We start from the raw sequence: 16,934 nt of genomic DNA, 5'->3' as shown, positions 1-16,934 counted from the left end.
TTCGTGGCTTGCAAGGCCTTCCATGAATGGTCCCTAGACTCTTCTCCAGCCCCTCTCCTCACCCCACTGCCCCTCCACTCCATACCCTTCAATGGTGCCAAGCCCCCGATAGTTCCCTGAACGGGCTGGGTGGGTTTTGGTCTTGGGGATTTTGCTCACACACTCCCTCTGCCTAGGATGCCTTTCTCTCTGCTGGCAGCTCCCCACTTTCTCACCCACCTGGTGAGAACCTTCTGGTCTTTCAACACCTTGCTCAACAGCCTCCTGTTCCACAGTCTTCCCTGACCACCCAGCGAATGGATGTTTCCTTCAGCTGTCACTTCACCCCATCTTCACACACACCTCCCAGAGCACCGGAAGCCTTATGGACACTTAGGGGTGGGGAAGGGGGACAGGAGGAGAGGAGTGAAGAGAGACAAGAGAGGAGGAGAGAGGGGGAGGTGGGAGTGGAGGAAAGAGCAAAGGAACTGCCATGGGATCCCTCCCTGTACCTTTCTCCTCCCTGCCTCTCCCCTCGCCTCTTGCACCGAATAAAGCAGGTAGGAACCATCTTAGAGTTCTCTAGGACAAAGCGCATAATTTCGGCACGAATGCTGACACCCCTGAACGGTTCTTTGAAAAGCAGTGATGTCTACTCTACCGAATGGGAAGACTGCATTAGCTTGGAGATGTGGTTGCACTGCCGTCTTGCAGTATTTCTCTCCCCACAGGGCCGTGCCAAGGTTAAGGATGATGCACTCAGGTCTTAAAGGAGATGAGGTGGGAACGGCTGGCAGAATCTGTCCTCAGAGGCCACAGGAGGAGAAAAAACAAAACAAAAGAGTGCAAAGCAGAAAAATGAGGTGATTGAAAACTATAAGACCCCAGGGCATAAACGGGCTCTGAGAAGTCACCAAATCAACTCTCTCAATGGGGCAATTGAGGAGAGGAGAGGGTCTTCTCCAGAGTCACAGGTCAGGTTAGTAGGAGAGCCAAGATGGACTTCCTGGGAAGAAAGGAACCAACATTTCCTGAGGACAGAGCCCCAGCTCAGCAGTTAGAGATATATTATTAACTCTCTGGGTCAGCGAGCAACCTCCTCTAGGAGACGCCTCTAAGCATTCAGACCACACGTATTTACTGAGCTCTTTTTTTTTTTTTTTTTTTTGCGGTACGCGGGCCTCTCACTGTTGTGACCTCTCCCGTTGCGGAGCACAGGCTCCGGACGCGCAGGCTCAGCGGCCATGGCTCACGGGCCCAGCCGCTCCGCGGCATGTGGGATCCTCCCAGACCGGGGCACGAACCCGCGTCCCCCGCATCGGCAGGCGGACTCTCAACCACTGCGCCACCAGGGAAGCCCTTACTGAGCTCTTAATACGTTCCTGGGGGTGCCCTAGTTTCATCAGCCTCTGATATATAATGAAGCAACATTAACTTTTAATTATGAAATTAAGATGTCCCTCAGCTCTCACAGGCTTAAATATCATACCATCTCAGTCCTTTTCTTGTTTTGTCTCATCTTCCTGCTCAGACTGGGCTTTCTGCAGGAAGGCCTGGCTTTTCCATTTGTATCTATGTCCACTCTAGATGCAGGAGTGAACACCTGGGGGGCCCCCAAGGGTGAGAATCAAGCAGAGGCTTTGGAAGCAGTGTGCTGTACGTTAGAATCGCAGTTCAGACCCTAACCTGCTATGAGATCTTGACAAGTCTGTCTCGGAGCTTCTTCTGAGAAACTAAGACCACGATCTTATTTACTTCAGTGAATTGTTGAGAAAATCAAATGAACTCATTGGTGTGAGAATGGTTTTTAAACTCTACAAATGTGCAAGATAATGGTTATTGTCATAGATGTTCTATTGAACAAGGAAGAAATTTACATTTATGTAAGCTGGGTTCCCAAGCCCCTCTCACGTCTATGCTCCTATACCCCCTGCACCTGCCTTTGAGCCTTCCGTTGCACATGCAATTACTTTTTAAATGTCCATCTTCCCTGTAAAGTTTTGAACTCAGAGAGGTCCATATCCCTGGTGCCAAGCACAGCACTTGAACGAAGTATCACTGTGTGACTGAAAAGAATGTATAGATTGTATAATCTGCCAGATGTTTGGCCAGGTGCAAAGCCAGTCACCGCATTCGACTTCATGGGAACCCTGTGAGGCTGGGATTATTATCCCCAATTTTTAGATGAGGAAACTGTGGTGCAGGTCATAAAGCCCACCCATGGCTAAGCTGACACTTGAAGCCAAGTCTGCCGGATCCCAAAACCATGGAACTCTTGTGACTCCCCTCTTCTATCGTCGTCATCATTGTCTCAGTCAACATGGGGGTCACCAATCACTGCTACAGTAAGCAGGAGACACAGGTCAGCAGTTCTTCTTTTGTTCTGGGAGGGTCTGTTATGAACCCAGACCGCTTGTGCTGAGTCTTTGTTCTCTCTCCCTTTTTCTAGGCAGGAGTGGAGGAGGGGATGGAAGCCAAGGAAGGCTCCCTCCTGCCAGGCCAGACCTGGCTCTTCCCGGATCCTTGGAAGAGATGTAGAAATGCCTCCATTTACATGCACATCCTACTTTTCATTTCTAAGTAGAGTAGGACTGTAAGAGTAGAAAAATAATTTTACTCTTCACCTTGCTGCTACTGGTGCTTTTTCCCCACACCTAAGCATTACTCTCACAAATGTCCTTTGCCCTGAAGTTTATTCTGCGCAGGCCAAAGAGGCCACAGATGCAGAGGCTGGGTGTTCTGAATAGCTTAGAGTTGACAGCTTAGCCCTGGATCAGAAAGACGTGGGTTTGACTTGCAGCTCTGCCCCTCGTGAGCTCTTTGTCTCAGTTTGATAACAGTGCTTACGGCACAGGATTTTTATTACAAGACCATACATAGGAAGCACTTAATAAATATCACCAGCTTTTGACGATGGGGTCATGGTTAAGAGCATGGATGGTAGAGCCAGACTGTTGGGGTCCGGCCAGTTACCGCTATGTGGTCTGGGGGATCCCTTGAAAGTTACTTAACCTCCCTATGCCTTAGTTTCCTCACTTGTAAATGATGTTTCTATCAGCTAGGGTTGTGGGAGGGTTCGTGAGTGCCTGGCAGGTAGCAAGTACCACAGTGCTATTATTATCCTCCCTCCATAGCTCCACTGGCTAGAATCTAGGCCCTGAGACTCCTAACACCACGCCCCGCACAGCCCCTTTCTCTGAGTGCAGGATACCTGGTCCGTTCATTCACTTACTTATTTTGTCACTCAGCAAATGTCCCTGATGACTTACTGAGTGCTGGGCCCTATAATACACCCTGGGGATGCAGAGGTGAGCCAGGCATGGTCCCAGCCTTTACTGGGTTCACAGACCACTCCCCCACCTCCTTCTTAAAACCTTTCTTTTTCTCTTGGTTTTCATGAAACCACACTGTCCTTTTTAATTCCTCCTTCTCTGGTCACTGCCCAGACTCCTTTGCTTCTTCCTTTACCCAAAGTCTCAACCTTAGCAGGTCCCAGGCTCAATCTTGGGACCTCTTCTGGATCCACACTCTCCCCCAGTGACGTCAAGGAGCACCTCCACGCTAATGATGCCCATATTTACATCTCTAGTCCAGTCTTCTCCCCAGCGCTCCATTTTCATATATTTAACTGCCTACCTGACATCGGTATCTGATAGTCATTGCAAATGCAGAGATCCACATCAGAACTCCCGAATTTCTCACCACCCTTCCAACTGGTCTGCATCCCAGTTTCCTCCATCTCTCTCCACAGCACCACTATCTGCTCAGTTGCTCAAGGCATAACCCCTTGATCCATCTTTGATGCTTCTTGCATAGAAACTGTGTGCAGGTCCTATAGAAGTGTGGCCAAAATATTTATCAGATATGTCCCTCTCTTTTCATCTCTACTGTCACCACTTCAATTCAAGCTACTAGGATCTCTTAGGAGACACCAGCGCATCTGCTTCTACTCATGCACCACTAAAATCCATTATCTACACCGCAGGCAGGGTAATGTTGTTACAGCATTCCCCTACTGAGACGGCTTCCACTGTACATAGGAGACACTCCAAATTCTGACTCTGGCCTGCAAGGCCCTGCGTGAGCTGGACCCTCTCCAGGCTCACCTCCAGTACTAATCATGATACAGCCATCGGCCTTTCCTCTGGTCTTTGAAAATACCACAGTCATCCTTGCTTCAGAGCCTTTATTTACCCAGAATTCTCTTGCTGGCCTCATTGAATGGCTTGTGGTTTTCATCCTTCAAGGCTCAGCTCAAATATCAGAAGCCTTTCCTGATCACGCTACCTCATGTAGACCCTGCCCCGTCCACTCACTTATTCACCATCCTGTGGCTCACCCCAGGCATTCCTAGCGTGCATTACAATCTGCCGTCACCTTGCTTAGCTGCTGTTCATGGCAAGTCGTCCCCACCTGGAGGCCAGCTCCCCAAAGGCAGGAACCTCTTCTGTCTTGTTCACCCCCAGGTCCTGGAACATAGTGGGTTCGTAGTAAATATTTGTTAAATGAATGAAAAAACTGGATGATAAACACCTTAACAGAAGAGTATTTTAAAAATCTGTGGGAGTCCAGAAAAGAGAGCTGCTGTCCCTGGGAGAGTAAAGGGAGGCTACACAGACAAGAGGCCGTTGGGCCTGTCAGTGAAAGATGAGAAAGAAGTAACCAGGAGGGGAAAGGGAGGGGGAGTAGGCACCCCCCCCGCCCCCCCACCCCCACCGCCACAGGAGTAGCAGACACAGAAGCACAGAGAGGAGAACCTGCGTGTGCTGGGCAAGTTATGGGGCGGGGGGGGGGGGGGGGGCGAGGGGTGGGTGTCAGCAAGGCTGGAGAGTAAAGAGAAGAGAAGCAGGAGACAAAGAACCATAGCTCGGGCTTCCCTGGTGGCGCAGGGGTTGAGGGTCTGCCTGCCGATGCGGGGGATGCGGGTTCGTGCCCCGGTCCGGGAGGATCCCTAAGTGCCGCGGAGTGGCTGGGCCCGTGGGCCATGGCCGCCGGGCCTGTGCGTCCGGATGCTGTGTTCCGCGGTAGGAGAGGTCTCAACGGTGAGAGGCCCGCGTACCGCAAAATAAAGAAATAAATAAAGAGCCATAGCGCGTCCCCTCGGTGCCCTAGGCTGGCTGCCTGGGTTTCCTTTGTGGTTGTGCCTCCTTTTGTCCCCACTGATTCATTGCATGCTTTTTATTTTTTGTGGCAGGAATGTCAGTCCAGCCACACCCAGGGCAAGGAGAGAAGCCTTAACTTGGCCACTTCAGAGATCTAGGCTATGTGTGATAAAGGACATCATTTTGTCTCTTAGAGGCGCTCATTTGTTGTTGTTGTTTTTTAATTAATTAATTTTTATTTTTGGCTGTGTTGGGTCTTCGTTGCTGCCCGTGGACTTTCTCTAGTTGCGGCGAGCAGGGGCTACTCTTCATTGCTGTGCACGGGCTTCTCATTGCAGTGGCTTCTCTTGTTGTGGAGCACAGACTCTGGGCACACGGGCTTTGGTAGTTGTACCTCGTGGGCTCTAGCGTGCAGGCTCAGTAGTTGTGGCACACGGGCTCTAGAGTACAGACTCAGTAGTTGTGGCGCACTGGCTTAGTTGCTCCGCGGCATGTGGGATCTTCCCAGACCACGGCTCAAACCCGTGTCCCCTGCATTGGCAGGTAGATTCTTAACCACTGCGCCACCAGGGAAGTCCTGCTCAGTTGTTTATAAGGAAATAATTCTCTATTTTTCTTAAAATTTCTCCTTCCTGCTTTAGGACACGCACCCTGACTTCCATAAGTATCTACTTTAACTTCTGAAAAACAGACAGGGAGATATTTTAGGTGATAATAAAAAAAAATAGATTTGGGGCTTTTTTGCCTAGGTCCATGGGGAAAGAGCTGCCTCGGGCAAATCTGAGCAGGGGAGTTGTCTGGAAGCTCTCTAACCCTCCTTGCTCTCCCCACCCCCCAACCTTTCTGAGAGGCTAAGCCTAAGCTTCCTTCCTGGGATGCGGGCGATCGCCTTGCTGGACCGCTAGCTCCTGCGAGCACAGCAGGATGCCCGGCGTGGCTTGTAACCAGAGCCTGGGTTTGAGTCTCTCCACTTCCTGCTGCATCCACTGGGGCAAGTTACTTAAACTCTCTTAGCTTCAGCTCCCTCCTCTCTACAAAGGGAACACTAAAGCAGTTTACCCTCCTCAACTTGTCCTTATCCCCACCTAAGCTTCCGTTTCTTTCTCATCTCCAAACCTGAGATAAATCCCTCTGCCCTTCCTGGGTTGGGTTTCCCTTCTTTCATTGGCTTGAATATGTGGTCCACCCTGAAGTGCTGCCCTAACGTGGAGGACTCAGCCCACATGATAGCACCAAGCTCAGGCTTTGGCTTATGCCGCCTGATGTGAAGCAGGGAAGCAGCTCAGAATGGAGGGGAGAAAAACCCCAAGAAAACAAACCAAAAAAAACTAACCCATTTCCTCCGCGGTGTCTAGGAGGAAGCAAACTCCACGCTAAATTATGTTCCAAATATGCCCTAAGGTAGTTTTAATTTTATTGGCACTGCTTTTAATTTACTCTTTAGGCCCCTGATTGCAGGATGAGCTGTTGGCTGCTGGCAAGGGGACAGCCCTTCATTGCTCGGTTTTAATTAAGTTTCTTAAGTTCAGAAGGAAAGAACAGAGATGCTGTCCCCGCTTCTATTCTCAATCCCAAACTGTAATTAAGGGCCCTGAATTAGCTGCACACCCCTTGCTCTGACACAGCCACAGAAAAGTACCTCATTTGACTGCTGGAAAAACATTCAGGTGCAGCTGTTCATTCATTTAATTCACTCATTATTCAATCAATTCACTGATTCATTTTCTATTCATTCCCTTACCAGACCTCTAATGATAACCTACTATATACCAGGCCTTGCTCTGGTCCTGTGGATTTAAAAATTCAGCAATGTATGGTTCCTGCCCTGAAAGAGTCCACATTCTAATAGTAGATGGAGATAAACAAAGCATTATTATGCCATGTGGTCAGTGCCAGGAGAGAGAATTATGAGAGCACAGAGGAGGCTGTTAACTCATCCCTGAAGGATAAAATAATGCTATTTGAATCTATATTTTGTACCAGTCGGAGGAATAATATTAGATGCTATAACAAGCAATGCCCAAATCTCAGTGGCTTGATACAGTAAAGGTTCGTCACAGTCTGATGCAGGTCAGACGACTCGCCTGGCCATTTTCCTCTCAATGTTGATTCAGCGACCTAACCTTTTTCCTTCTTACTACCTATCCTTTTTCCTTCTTATGATACCATTGTTTTTACATGTAGCTTCCATGCACAAGAGCAAGGATGTGGGTGACTGTGTGCAAGTTTAATGGCCAGGCTTGGAAGTGACACTTGTTACCACTGCCCACATCCCATTTGATCCCAACCAAATATCAAAGTAGATGGGGAGATGTCTTCCATGGTCCAGGAAAAGGAAGTGGAACTGGTGAGCATCCACTTAGTTTCTGCCTTAAATATTAAGGTTGAGTCAGAGTTAGCCAGATAAAGAGATCATGTATTCCAGGCAGAGAAGACATTCATTGTGTGTAAATGTGGAGACAAAAGTCACAAGCATAGAGGTTTGAAGTACTCCAGGCAGCACTATAGGACTGTAGTGTAGAATATCAGACCAGAATTGGCAAGAGCTGAGACTAGACAGGGGCCAGATCACGCAGGACCTATGCAAATATATTAAGGAGTTTGGACTCTGTCCTGTGAGCAACAGGGAATGGTAGAACAGTTTTAACTAGAGAATTTTATTTATTTATTTATTTTTGGCCGTGTTGCATGGCAGGTGGGATCCCAGTTCCCCAACCAGGGATCAAACCGGCGACCCTGCAGTGGAAGCACAGAGTCTTAACCACTGGACTGCCAGGGAAGTCCCAATTTGTTTGCATTTTATTTTTTTTATTTATTTAAAAATTTTTCTAAAAAAATATTTATTTTCCTTAATTTCTCTTTCTGACCTTTCATTGTTAGTGTATAGGAATGCAAGACATTTCTGTGCATTAATTTTGTATCCTGAAACTTTACCAAATTCACTGAATAGCTCTAGTAGTTTTCTGGTGGCATCTTTAGGATTTTCTATGTATGGTATCATGTCATCTGCAAACAGTGACAGTTTTATTTTCTGTCTTCCAATTTGGATTCCTTTTATTTCTTTTTCTTCTCTGATTGCTGTGGCTAGGACTTCCAAAACTTGTTGAATATTAGTGGCGAGAGTGGGCAACCTTGTCTTGTTCTTGATCTTAGAGGAAATGCTTTCAGTTTTTCACCATTGAGAATGATGTTTGCTGTGGATTTGTTGTATATGGCCTTTATTATGTTGAGGTAGGTTCCCTCTATGCCCACTTTCTGGAGAGTTTTTATCATAAATGGGTGTTGAATTTTGCCAAAAGCTTTTTCTGCATCTATTGAGATGATCATATGGTTTTTCTCCTTCAGTTTGTTAATATGGTGTATCACATTGATTGATTTGCGTACATTGAAGAATGCTTGCATCCCTGGGATAAATCCCACTTGATCACGGTGTATGATCCTTTTAATGTGTTGTTAGCTTCTGTTTGCTAGTATTTTGTTGAGGATTTTTGCATCTATATTCATGAGTGATATTGGCCTGTAATTTTCTTTTTTTGTAGTAGCTTTGTCTGGTTTTGGTATCAGGGTGATGGTGGCCTTGTAGAATGAGTTTGGGAGTGTTCCTTCTTCTGCAAACTTTTGTAAGAGTTTGAGAAGGATGGGTGTTAGTTCTTCTCTAAATGTTTGATAGAATTCACCTGTGAAGACCTCTGGTCCTGGACTTTTGTTTGTTGGAAGATTTTTCACCATTGCAACAAAAAGAATAAAATACCTAGGAACAAACCTACCTAAGGAGGTAAAAGGCCTGTACTCAGAAAACTATAAGACACTGATGAAAGAAATCAAAGATGATACAAACAGATGGAGAGATATACCATGTGCTTGGATTGGAAGAATCAATACTGTGAAAATGACTCTACTACCAAAGCAATCTACACATTCAATGCAATCCGTATCAAATTACCAATGGAATTTTTTTACAGAACTAGAAAAAAAAAATCTTAAAATTTGTATGGAGACACAAAAGACCCCCAATAGACAAAGCACTCTTGAGGAAAAAAAAAAAAAAAACGGACCTGGAGGAATCAGACTCCCTGACTTCAGACTCTACTACACAGCTACAGTAATCAAGACAATATGATACTGACACAAAAACAGAGATATAGATCAGTGGAACAGGATAGAAAGCCCAGAGATAGACCCACGCACCTATGGTCAGCTAATCTCTGACAAAGGAGGCAATGATATACAATGGAGAACAGACAGTCTCTTCAATAAGTGGGGCTGGGAAAACTGGACAGCTACATGTAAAAGAATGAAATTAGAACACTCCCTAACACCATACACAAAAGTAAACTCAAAATGAATTAAAGACCTAAATGTAAGGCCAGACACTATAAAACTCTTAGAGGAAAACATAAGAAGAACACTCTTTGACATAAATCACAGCAAGATGTTTTTTGACCCACCTCCTAGAGTAATCAAAATAAAACCAAAAATAAACAAATGGGACCTAATGAAACTTAAAAGCTTTTGCACAGCAAAGGAAACTATAAACAAGACGAAAAGACAACCCTCAGAATGGGAGAAAATATTTGCAAACAAATCAATGGACAAATCTCCAAAATATATAAACAGCTCATGCAACTTAATATCAAGAAAACAAATGACCCAATCAAAAAATTGGCAGAAGACCTAAATAGACATTTCTCCAAAGAAGACATACAGCTGGCCAAGAGGCACATTAGAAACTGCTCAACGTTACTAATTATTAGATAAATGCAAATCAAAACTACAATGAGGTATCACCTTACACCGGTTAGAATGGGCATCATCAGAAAATCTACAAATAATAAATGCTGGAGAGGGTGTGTAGAAAAACAGAACCCTCTTGCACTGTTGGTGGGAATGTAAATTGATACAGCCACTATGGAGAACAGTATGGAGGTTCCTTAAAAAAGTAGAAATAGAATTACCATATGACCCAGAAATCCCACTACTGGGCATATGCCCAGAGAAAACCAAAATTCAATAAGTCACATGCACCCCAATGTTCATTGCAACACTCTTTACAAGAGCCAGGTTATGGAAGCAACCTTAATGTTCATTGACTGAAGAATGGATAAACAAGACGTGTTATGTGTATACAGTGGAATATTACTCAACCATAAAAAGAAAATAAATTGGGTCATTTATAGAAGAGACGTGGATGGACCTAGAGACTGTCATACTGAGTGAAATAAGTCAGAAAGAGAAAAACAAACATCGTATATAACACATATATGTGGAATCTAGAAGAATGGTACAGATGAACCAGTTTGCAAGGCAGAAATAGAGACACAGATGTAGAGAACAAGTGTATGGACACCAATAGCAGAAAGTGGGGGAGGGGGGCATTAGGTTGGAGTGGGATTGACATATATACACTAATAGGTATAAAATAGATAACTAATAAGATCCTGCTGTATAGCACAGGGAACTCCACTGTACAGTAGAAACTAACACAACATTGTAAAACAACTATACCCCAATAAAAAAATTTTTTTTAATAAAAATATTTATTTGGCTGTGCCGGCTCTTTGTTGTGGCACGCGGGGTCTTTGTTGTGGCACGCGGGGTCTTTGTTGCAGTGTGCAGGATATTTAGCTGTGACATGCAGAATCTTTTAGTTGTAGTGTGTGGGATCTTTAGCTGCGACATGCAGGCTCTTAGTTGCAGTATGTGGGCCCTAGTTCCCTGCCCATGTATCAAACCTGGGCCCCCTGCATTGGGAGCATGGAGTCTTAACTGCTGGACCACCAGGGAAGTCCCTTGATTGCATTTTAAAAGGTCGCTTTGAAGCAGCAAAGAAACCAGGTCAGAAGCTATTGTAGTAGACTAAGAAAGAGATGGAACTCAAATCAGACATGGTCCCTATCCTCAAAGAGCTCATAGGCAGACAGACATACTTTTCAGCCAGATTACAGTAACAAGTATACAAGTATATCTATACAGTATTCAAGTATACTTATACAGTAACAAGTATTGACATCAAGGCCCAAGCAAGAAGCTGTTTGGAGAAGGAGGAATTTATTTTAACTGAGCATGAGAAGAAATCATAAAAAGTTTAAGAAAGCCATATCTCTTCTCTCTCATCCAACAGCAACTTTTAAAGATGGGGAAATAGAGGCACAGTGAAGAGCTGCTACTTATTCGTGGTCACAGATTATGTTTACATTAGAACCAGAGGTAGGAACTCTGCTCTGCCTTCCCTGCTCCATTCTAATGAACCAACATAAGTCCATAAAGCCAGTTTAGGCACAAAACATCATCAGGATGGTGAGGAAATTAGTATTTGTGGTCTTTGGCATTGCCAGCATAGTGCTGAATATGTGTCATGAAGAGGAAAAAGAACTAAGACTTCAAACTCAGACCCTATGCAGGCAAATTCCCTAGATCTTTTTCTACTCCAGGTAGACTTTAGACTCTCAGAGTGGGAGGGGATCTTAGAAACTAAATAGTCCTTTAACATTGTTTTGAAGATAGTAGCCAATGCAGTTGGATACAAAAAAGAAATTAGAAGCATAAAAACTGGAAAAGAGGAGATAAAATTGCTAAGTGTATGTGGTACGATTGCAAACCTGGAAAATACTGCCCCCTTTATTCACCTCAGTCATCCTCACCTCCTGGCTGTTCCTTGAACATGCCAAGTACATTTACTTCTCCTTCTACCGGGAAGACTATTAACCTGATATCCTCAAGACTAACTCTCCTACTCCATTCAAGTCTCTGTTTTTCCAGAACCTCTATTACTTTCTATTCCCTTACTATGCTTTATTTGGTTCCATGGCATTTATACCTCCTGACATCTAGTATTTTTATTAATTGGTTTATTTTCTTTCTCTTCCATAGAATGTAAACTCTTTGAGATCAAGTGCTTTCTGTTGTGTTCATTGCTATATCCTAGTGCCCAGAACACTCTGTGGTGCATATTCCCAGTGCCTAGAACACTATATGACATGTGGTAGGTACTCAGTGGTTATTTGTTGAATAAGTAAGCAAATGAAAACTCAAAAAAATAAAATGAGAAATTATTATAAGAACTAATAGAATTAGTGAGGTGTCTGGGTACATATTTAAACCATTGAAAATCAGAGCCTTTATATGTATAAAGAACTACCAGTTAGAAGATTTAATGGAAGATATCATGTTTACAACAACAACTAAAAATATAAACTGCCTTGGCATCAAAAAGAATGTTCAGGGTCTAAATGAAGAAAAAAAAAAAAAAAGCTTTTACAACTTTCTGCTGTACCCAAAAGAAAATGGAATAAATGGAAAGTCAAAGCATATTCTTGGATCGGAAGCCTCAAAGTGATAAGAGTCTTGACAGGATTGGGAGAGCAAGGAAAATTAAAGAAGCTAATTACAAAGATTGTATAGAAAAATATGCAAGAAAATCCAGGAAAATATGGGGAAAGAAGCATAATGAGGTGATACTAGCCCTCCAAATATTAACATACATTATAAACTTAACATAATTAAAATTGTGTAGTACTGACACCTGAATAGACAAGTGATTAGAAGAGAATAGAAAATCCAACAATCAACCCAAATATATACAAGAAAGTTATATGGTAAAGATGGCTTTTCAAGTCAGTGGGGAAAAGATGCACAATTTGATAAATGGTATGGGACAATAACGTTTAACCCTTACCTCACATCCTACATCCATGTAAATCAAAATTGAAATGAAATTTTTAAATATAAGAAGTGAAACAATAGAAATAATAGAAGAACCAATGAAAGAGTTCAACCCAGAAACCACAAAAGGCTGATAAATCTGTCTAAAAAGTTAGATTAAAAATTTCCACATGGAAAAAAAGTACTAGCAGATGTAAGGTCAAATGACAAACTGAGCAAAAATATTTTTATACTACACACAAAGGCTAATTTCTCTAGTATATAGTTTCTATAAATCAATAAGGAATAAAGCCCTGAAACCCAGTTTTTAAAATGGACAACGGAAATCAATAGGCAATTCATAGAAAAGAAAATGCTAATAGTTCCTAAATATGTGAAAAATAATAACCATATAATAAAAGATAATTATACTAAAAGAAATTCAGATTAAAACTAATCTTAGATATCAGTTTCACCACCCAATTGGAAAGTATCAAAGAGTTTGATCACATCCATGTTTGCAAGATAGTCATGAAACTGATGCTGTTATACTTTGCTAGGACTGTAAACTGGTCCTTCTAAGGAGGTCAGTTCATCAGTGTCGATCAGAATCACAAATGCACCTAGGACCCAGAAATTCTACTTCTAGGAATTTATCCTACGTGTAACTGTATATGTGTGAAATGGTATTTATAACAGAGTCAATCACTAAGACTTTGTAACAGAAGGTTGGAAACAAATGTCTGTCAGTGGGGAACTGCCTAGTTTATATACGACTGTTTAAAAAAATGAGGTAACCATGGACTGAGAAAGAATTCTCTCTAAGATATGTTGAGAGGAAAAAAAGTTGATCCAAAAATTGTGTTTTTATTTTTTATTGTGTTTTTATCCCATGCGGCTTGCAGGATCTTAGTTCCCCAAGCAGGGACTGAACCCAGGCCCTCAGCAGTGAAAAGCGCAGAGTCCTAACCACTGGCTCACCGGGGAATTCCCCAAATGACGTGTTTTTAGTGTGCTACCTTTTGTGTGCGTTGGGGCAAAGGGGGTAGGGGGAGGAATATCTACTTGTTGGTGTGTAAATGACCTCTGGAAGTTTGTATGAGAAACTGGTAATGTGAGATGCCTCTGGGGAGTGTGCCTGGGTGCCTGGAGGACAGGGGTAGAAGGGAGATTGTTCATTGTGAATTCTTTGATATCTTGTTGACTTTTGAACCAGGTAAATCAATCAATATAATTCACTTTACGGTTATTTAAAGTAAAATCACATTAGGTGCCAGGTGTCAGGATGGGGCAGTGGAAGCCACTCCAGGCTGGTTTTCGGAGGAGCCAGGTTCTAATTCTTATTCCTTCACTAACTTGCTGGCTGACCTTAAGCAGGAAACCTCCCCACTCCGAGCTGATCTGGGAAATGTCAGAGAAACTGGTTTCTAATAGCTCCCACATCCAGAGATATAAACGGCCGTTTTTCCTTACCCATTTCTTAAGTCATCTCTCTACCACCTCCTTTCCTCTGCAGCTCATCAAAAGCTCAGAGGAAAAGACAGACAATTGAAGAAAATAAAATCGCAAAGAGGACTTGTATAGGGCTCCTGTTGATTCACTGCGTATTCCGCCTCCAAAGCTGAAAATGCTGAGTTTAATATCACCCAGCGCTCTGCATCTTGTATCTCTCAGAAGGCAGCTTACGCCACCCAGAGAACTGGGAGCTCAGCAAGACATGATCTTTCACTCCAAGTCTGAGGCAAATGAAATGACAGTCATGAGGCCCACATTCTAGAAGCAACATGGTTTTCATTTGGTCTTAACTTCGTTTGAAAGTGTCCCAAGGAGGGAGAATTCTTCCAAGCCTGGATTTTTCTTCTTTCCCAGGACTACATGCTAGAAAGCAGATGGAAAGGTGGCCAGGTCTTGCCATGACTGTTTCTAGTCTTACCCATTAATGGTGATACGTTCACTGTGTCAAGGGTCAGGAGACCTGGGTTTCAGTCCCAGTTATTCCCATGTTACTCTCAGAAAGGACAGATATATAGGAAGAGAAAGTCAGATTTGAGGGACATTGAAGTTCTAAGGGCCTGAAAATTCCCCCGTTCCTGGCAGTCGATTGCAGTGTCTGGAATGATCCCTCTGGGTGGTTTATTCATTCACTCTGCATCCGGCTACTGAGCATCCTTCACAGACAGGCACTGGGTGCTTTCCAGGCAATCCCCCTACCTTCGGGGAGCTCATAAATGAGAAGGTTAACAAATAACATTGCACCAAGCTAGGGAGTGCCTTAAATACATGTGAGCAGGGAGCAGAGAGAGACTAGTCACAGTTACCTTTATAGACAACAAGGTTATTTTTTCCCATACACTATGTATTATTGGGGGGTAGGTGTGGCATCATGAAGTGAGGTTAAATAAAAGAATTAACTAAGATGTCCTATGTAAAGCTCCCAGAATGGTGTCTGGCATGCATTAACTATGCAGTAAATGATAGTAATGATTATCGCTGAGTTGGATTCCCACTCTAACTCTCTGAGGTTGGAATTAAAATACCCATTTTTCAAATAAAAATTTCGAAGCGGGTACATGATTTATCCCAGAATCCCTCAGCTAGAAATGGCCCACTTGGGGCAAAACCATTAGCAGGCCCAATTTAAATACAATTATGTCACCTGAAGGTGTTTCTCATTAATCAGAGAAACAAATTCTGCTAATGCCTTTAGTCATGAATGTGTTAACTGTTCTGGGTAGGTAGCATCACTTCAGAAGACCTCTAAAGAGGGCTGCTAATGGTAGCGCTCTGAGACCCTGAAGGCGGATGGTGTTAAAAGTAAGGAGAGGGATTTCCCTGGTGGCGCAGTGGTTAAGAATCCGCCTGCCAGTGCAGGGGACACAGGTTCGAGCCCTGGTCCGGGAAGATCCCACATGCTGCAGAGCAACTAAGCCTGTGCTTCACAAATACTGAGCCTGCACTCAAGAGCCGCGAGCCACAACTACTGAGCCCGCGTGCCACAACTATTGAAGCCCTCACGCCTAGAGCCCATGCTCCACAACAAGAGAAGCCACGGCAATGAGAAGTCCACGCACCGCAACGAAGAGTAGCCCCCGCTCACCGCAACTAGAGAAAGCCCGCACACAGCAACAAAGACCCAACACAGCCAAACATTTTAAAATAAAGAAATAAAAAAATAAATATATTAAAAAAATAAAAGTAAGGAGAACTTGATCCTTGCTACTCTCAACCCCTCCAATCACATTGCAGATAGTTGCTACATCTGAAGAGACATAGGGCTAGCTCACAAGGAAATGTGTGTGTGTGTGTGTGTGTGTGTGTGTGTGTGTGTGTGTGTTTAAGGCATACTCTGTGGCCCCGATGTCTCATTTGTTATCCTTTCTCTCAACAGAAAACAAGCCTGGAGTTTTATATTGACATCCATGCCCACTCCACCATGATGAATGGCTTCATGTATGGCAACATCTTTGAAGATGAGGTGCGGTTCCAGAGGCAGGCCGTCTTCCCCAAGCTCCTCTGCCAGAATGCCGAGGACTTCTCCTACGTGAGTGAAGAGTTCTCAGTCAGGCAGCCCCAGCTTCCCTCCCCAAACTGCCCCCTCCCTCCCATCACCACCCTGTCTTTCCCCTCACTCAATTCAGTTTGATTTAACATTTCACAGAACACCTACTCTGCTCTGGGTCTTGCGTGGGTGATAAAGATAGAGGTAAACAAGCTCTGCCTGTACCTGCAAGCAGCTCATCACCCATCAGGGAGGGAGACTCTCTGAAAAGACAGCGCTTGGTTTGTCCGAGGAGCTGACATTGGTTTCGTTGATCTGATTCCAGCGCTAACAAGAGAAGAAACTCACTGAGCATCTCCCAGCGCCAGACCCTGGCCCAGGGTCTGCTTTCACAGACCTTTGGCCTTCATTCTGTTAGAAGGAGCCTAACATGTCTGCTGATGGGGGTCATATGTCCACCATCCTCTTCCTCCATAGCCCCTTCTGGGCCCCAATTTCTTTGTCAGTAATTTGTGGGTGATAATTTTTTGCCTTGCCTGCCTCGTAAATTCCTGGGAGGACACATGCAATAATAGATATGAAAGTACTTTGCAGGCAGTGAAGATCTCAACAGACTCCAGAGACTGTTGTTACTACCCCCTTACATGCCAGGAAGGACTGGAGAGGCTGTGGACTGGTAGTTAGAATAATTTGCAGCAAAAAGGAATATTGAG

At 44.0% G+C, this 16,934-nt stretch overlaps 1 protein-coding gene across 2 annotated transcripts in view; it reads left to right on the top strand.

Moving 5' to 3' along the window:
- LOC307188045 (BEN domain-containing protein 5) overlaps nt 1–16,934 on the top strand; it is a gene marked incomplete at its 3' end in the record, with an annotated part of 1,401,459 nt that overhangs the window by 1,313,483 nt on the left and 71,042 nt on the right. For both annotated transcript variants that reach the window (XM_079924747.1, XM_079924746.1), the window contains exon 10: nt 16,111–16,263. In XM_079924747.1, coding sequence (XP_079780873.1) covers nt 16,111–16,263 — 153 coding nt within the window. The remainder of the gene's footprint in view (nt 1–16,110; nt 16,264–16,934) is intronic.

The sequence above is a fragment of the Stenella coeruleoalba genome (assembly GCF_951394435.1).
Source record: "Stenella coeruleoalba genome assembly, chromosome: 1".
Classification (NCBI taxonomy): Eukaryota; Metazoa; Chordata; class Mammalia; order Artiodactyla; family Delphinidae; genus Stenella; species Stenella coeruleoalba.
The sequence above is the reverse complement of the archived record's forward strand: the minus strand, read 5'-3'. Positions and strand labels throughout refer to the sequence as shown.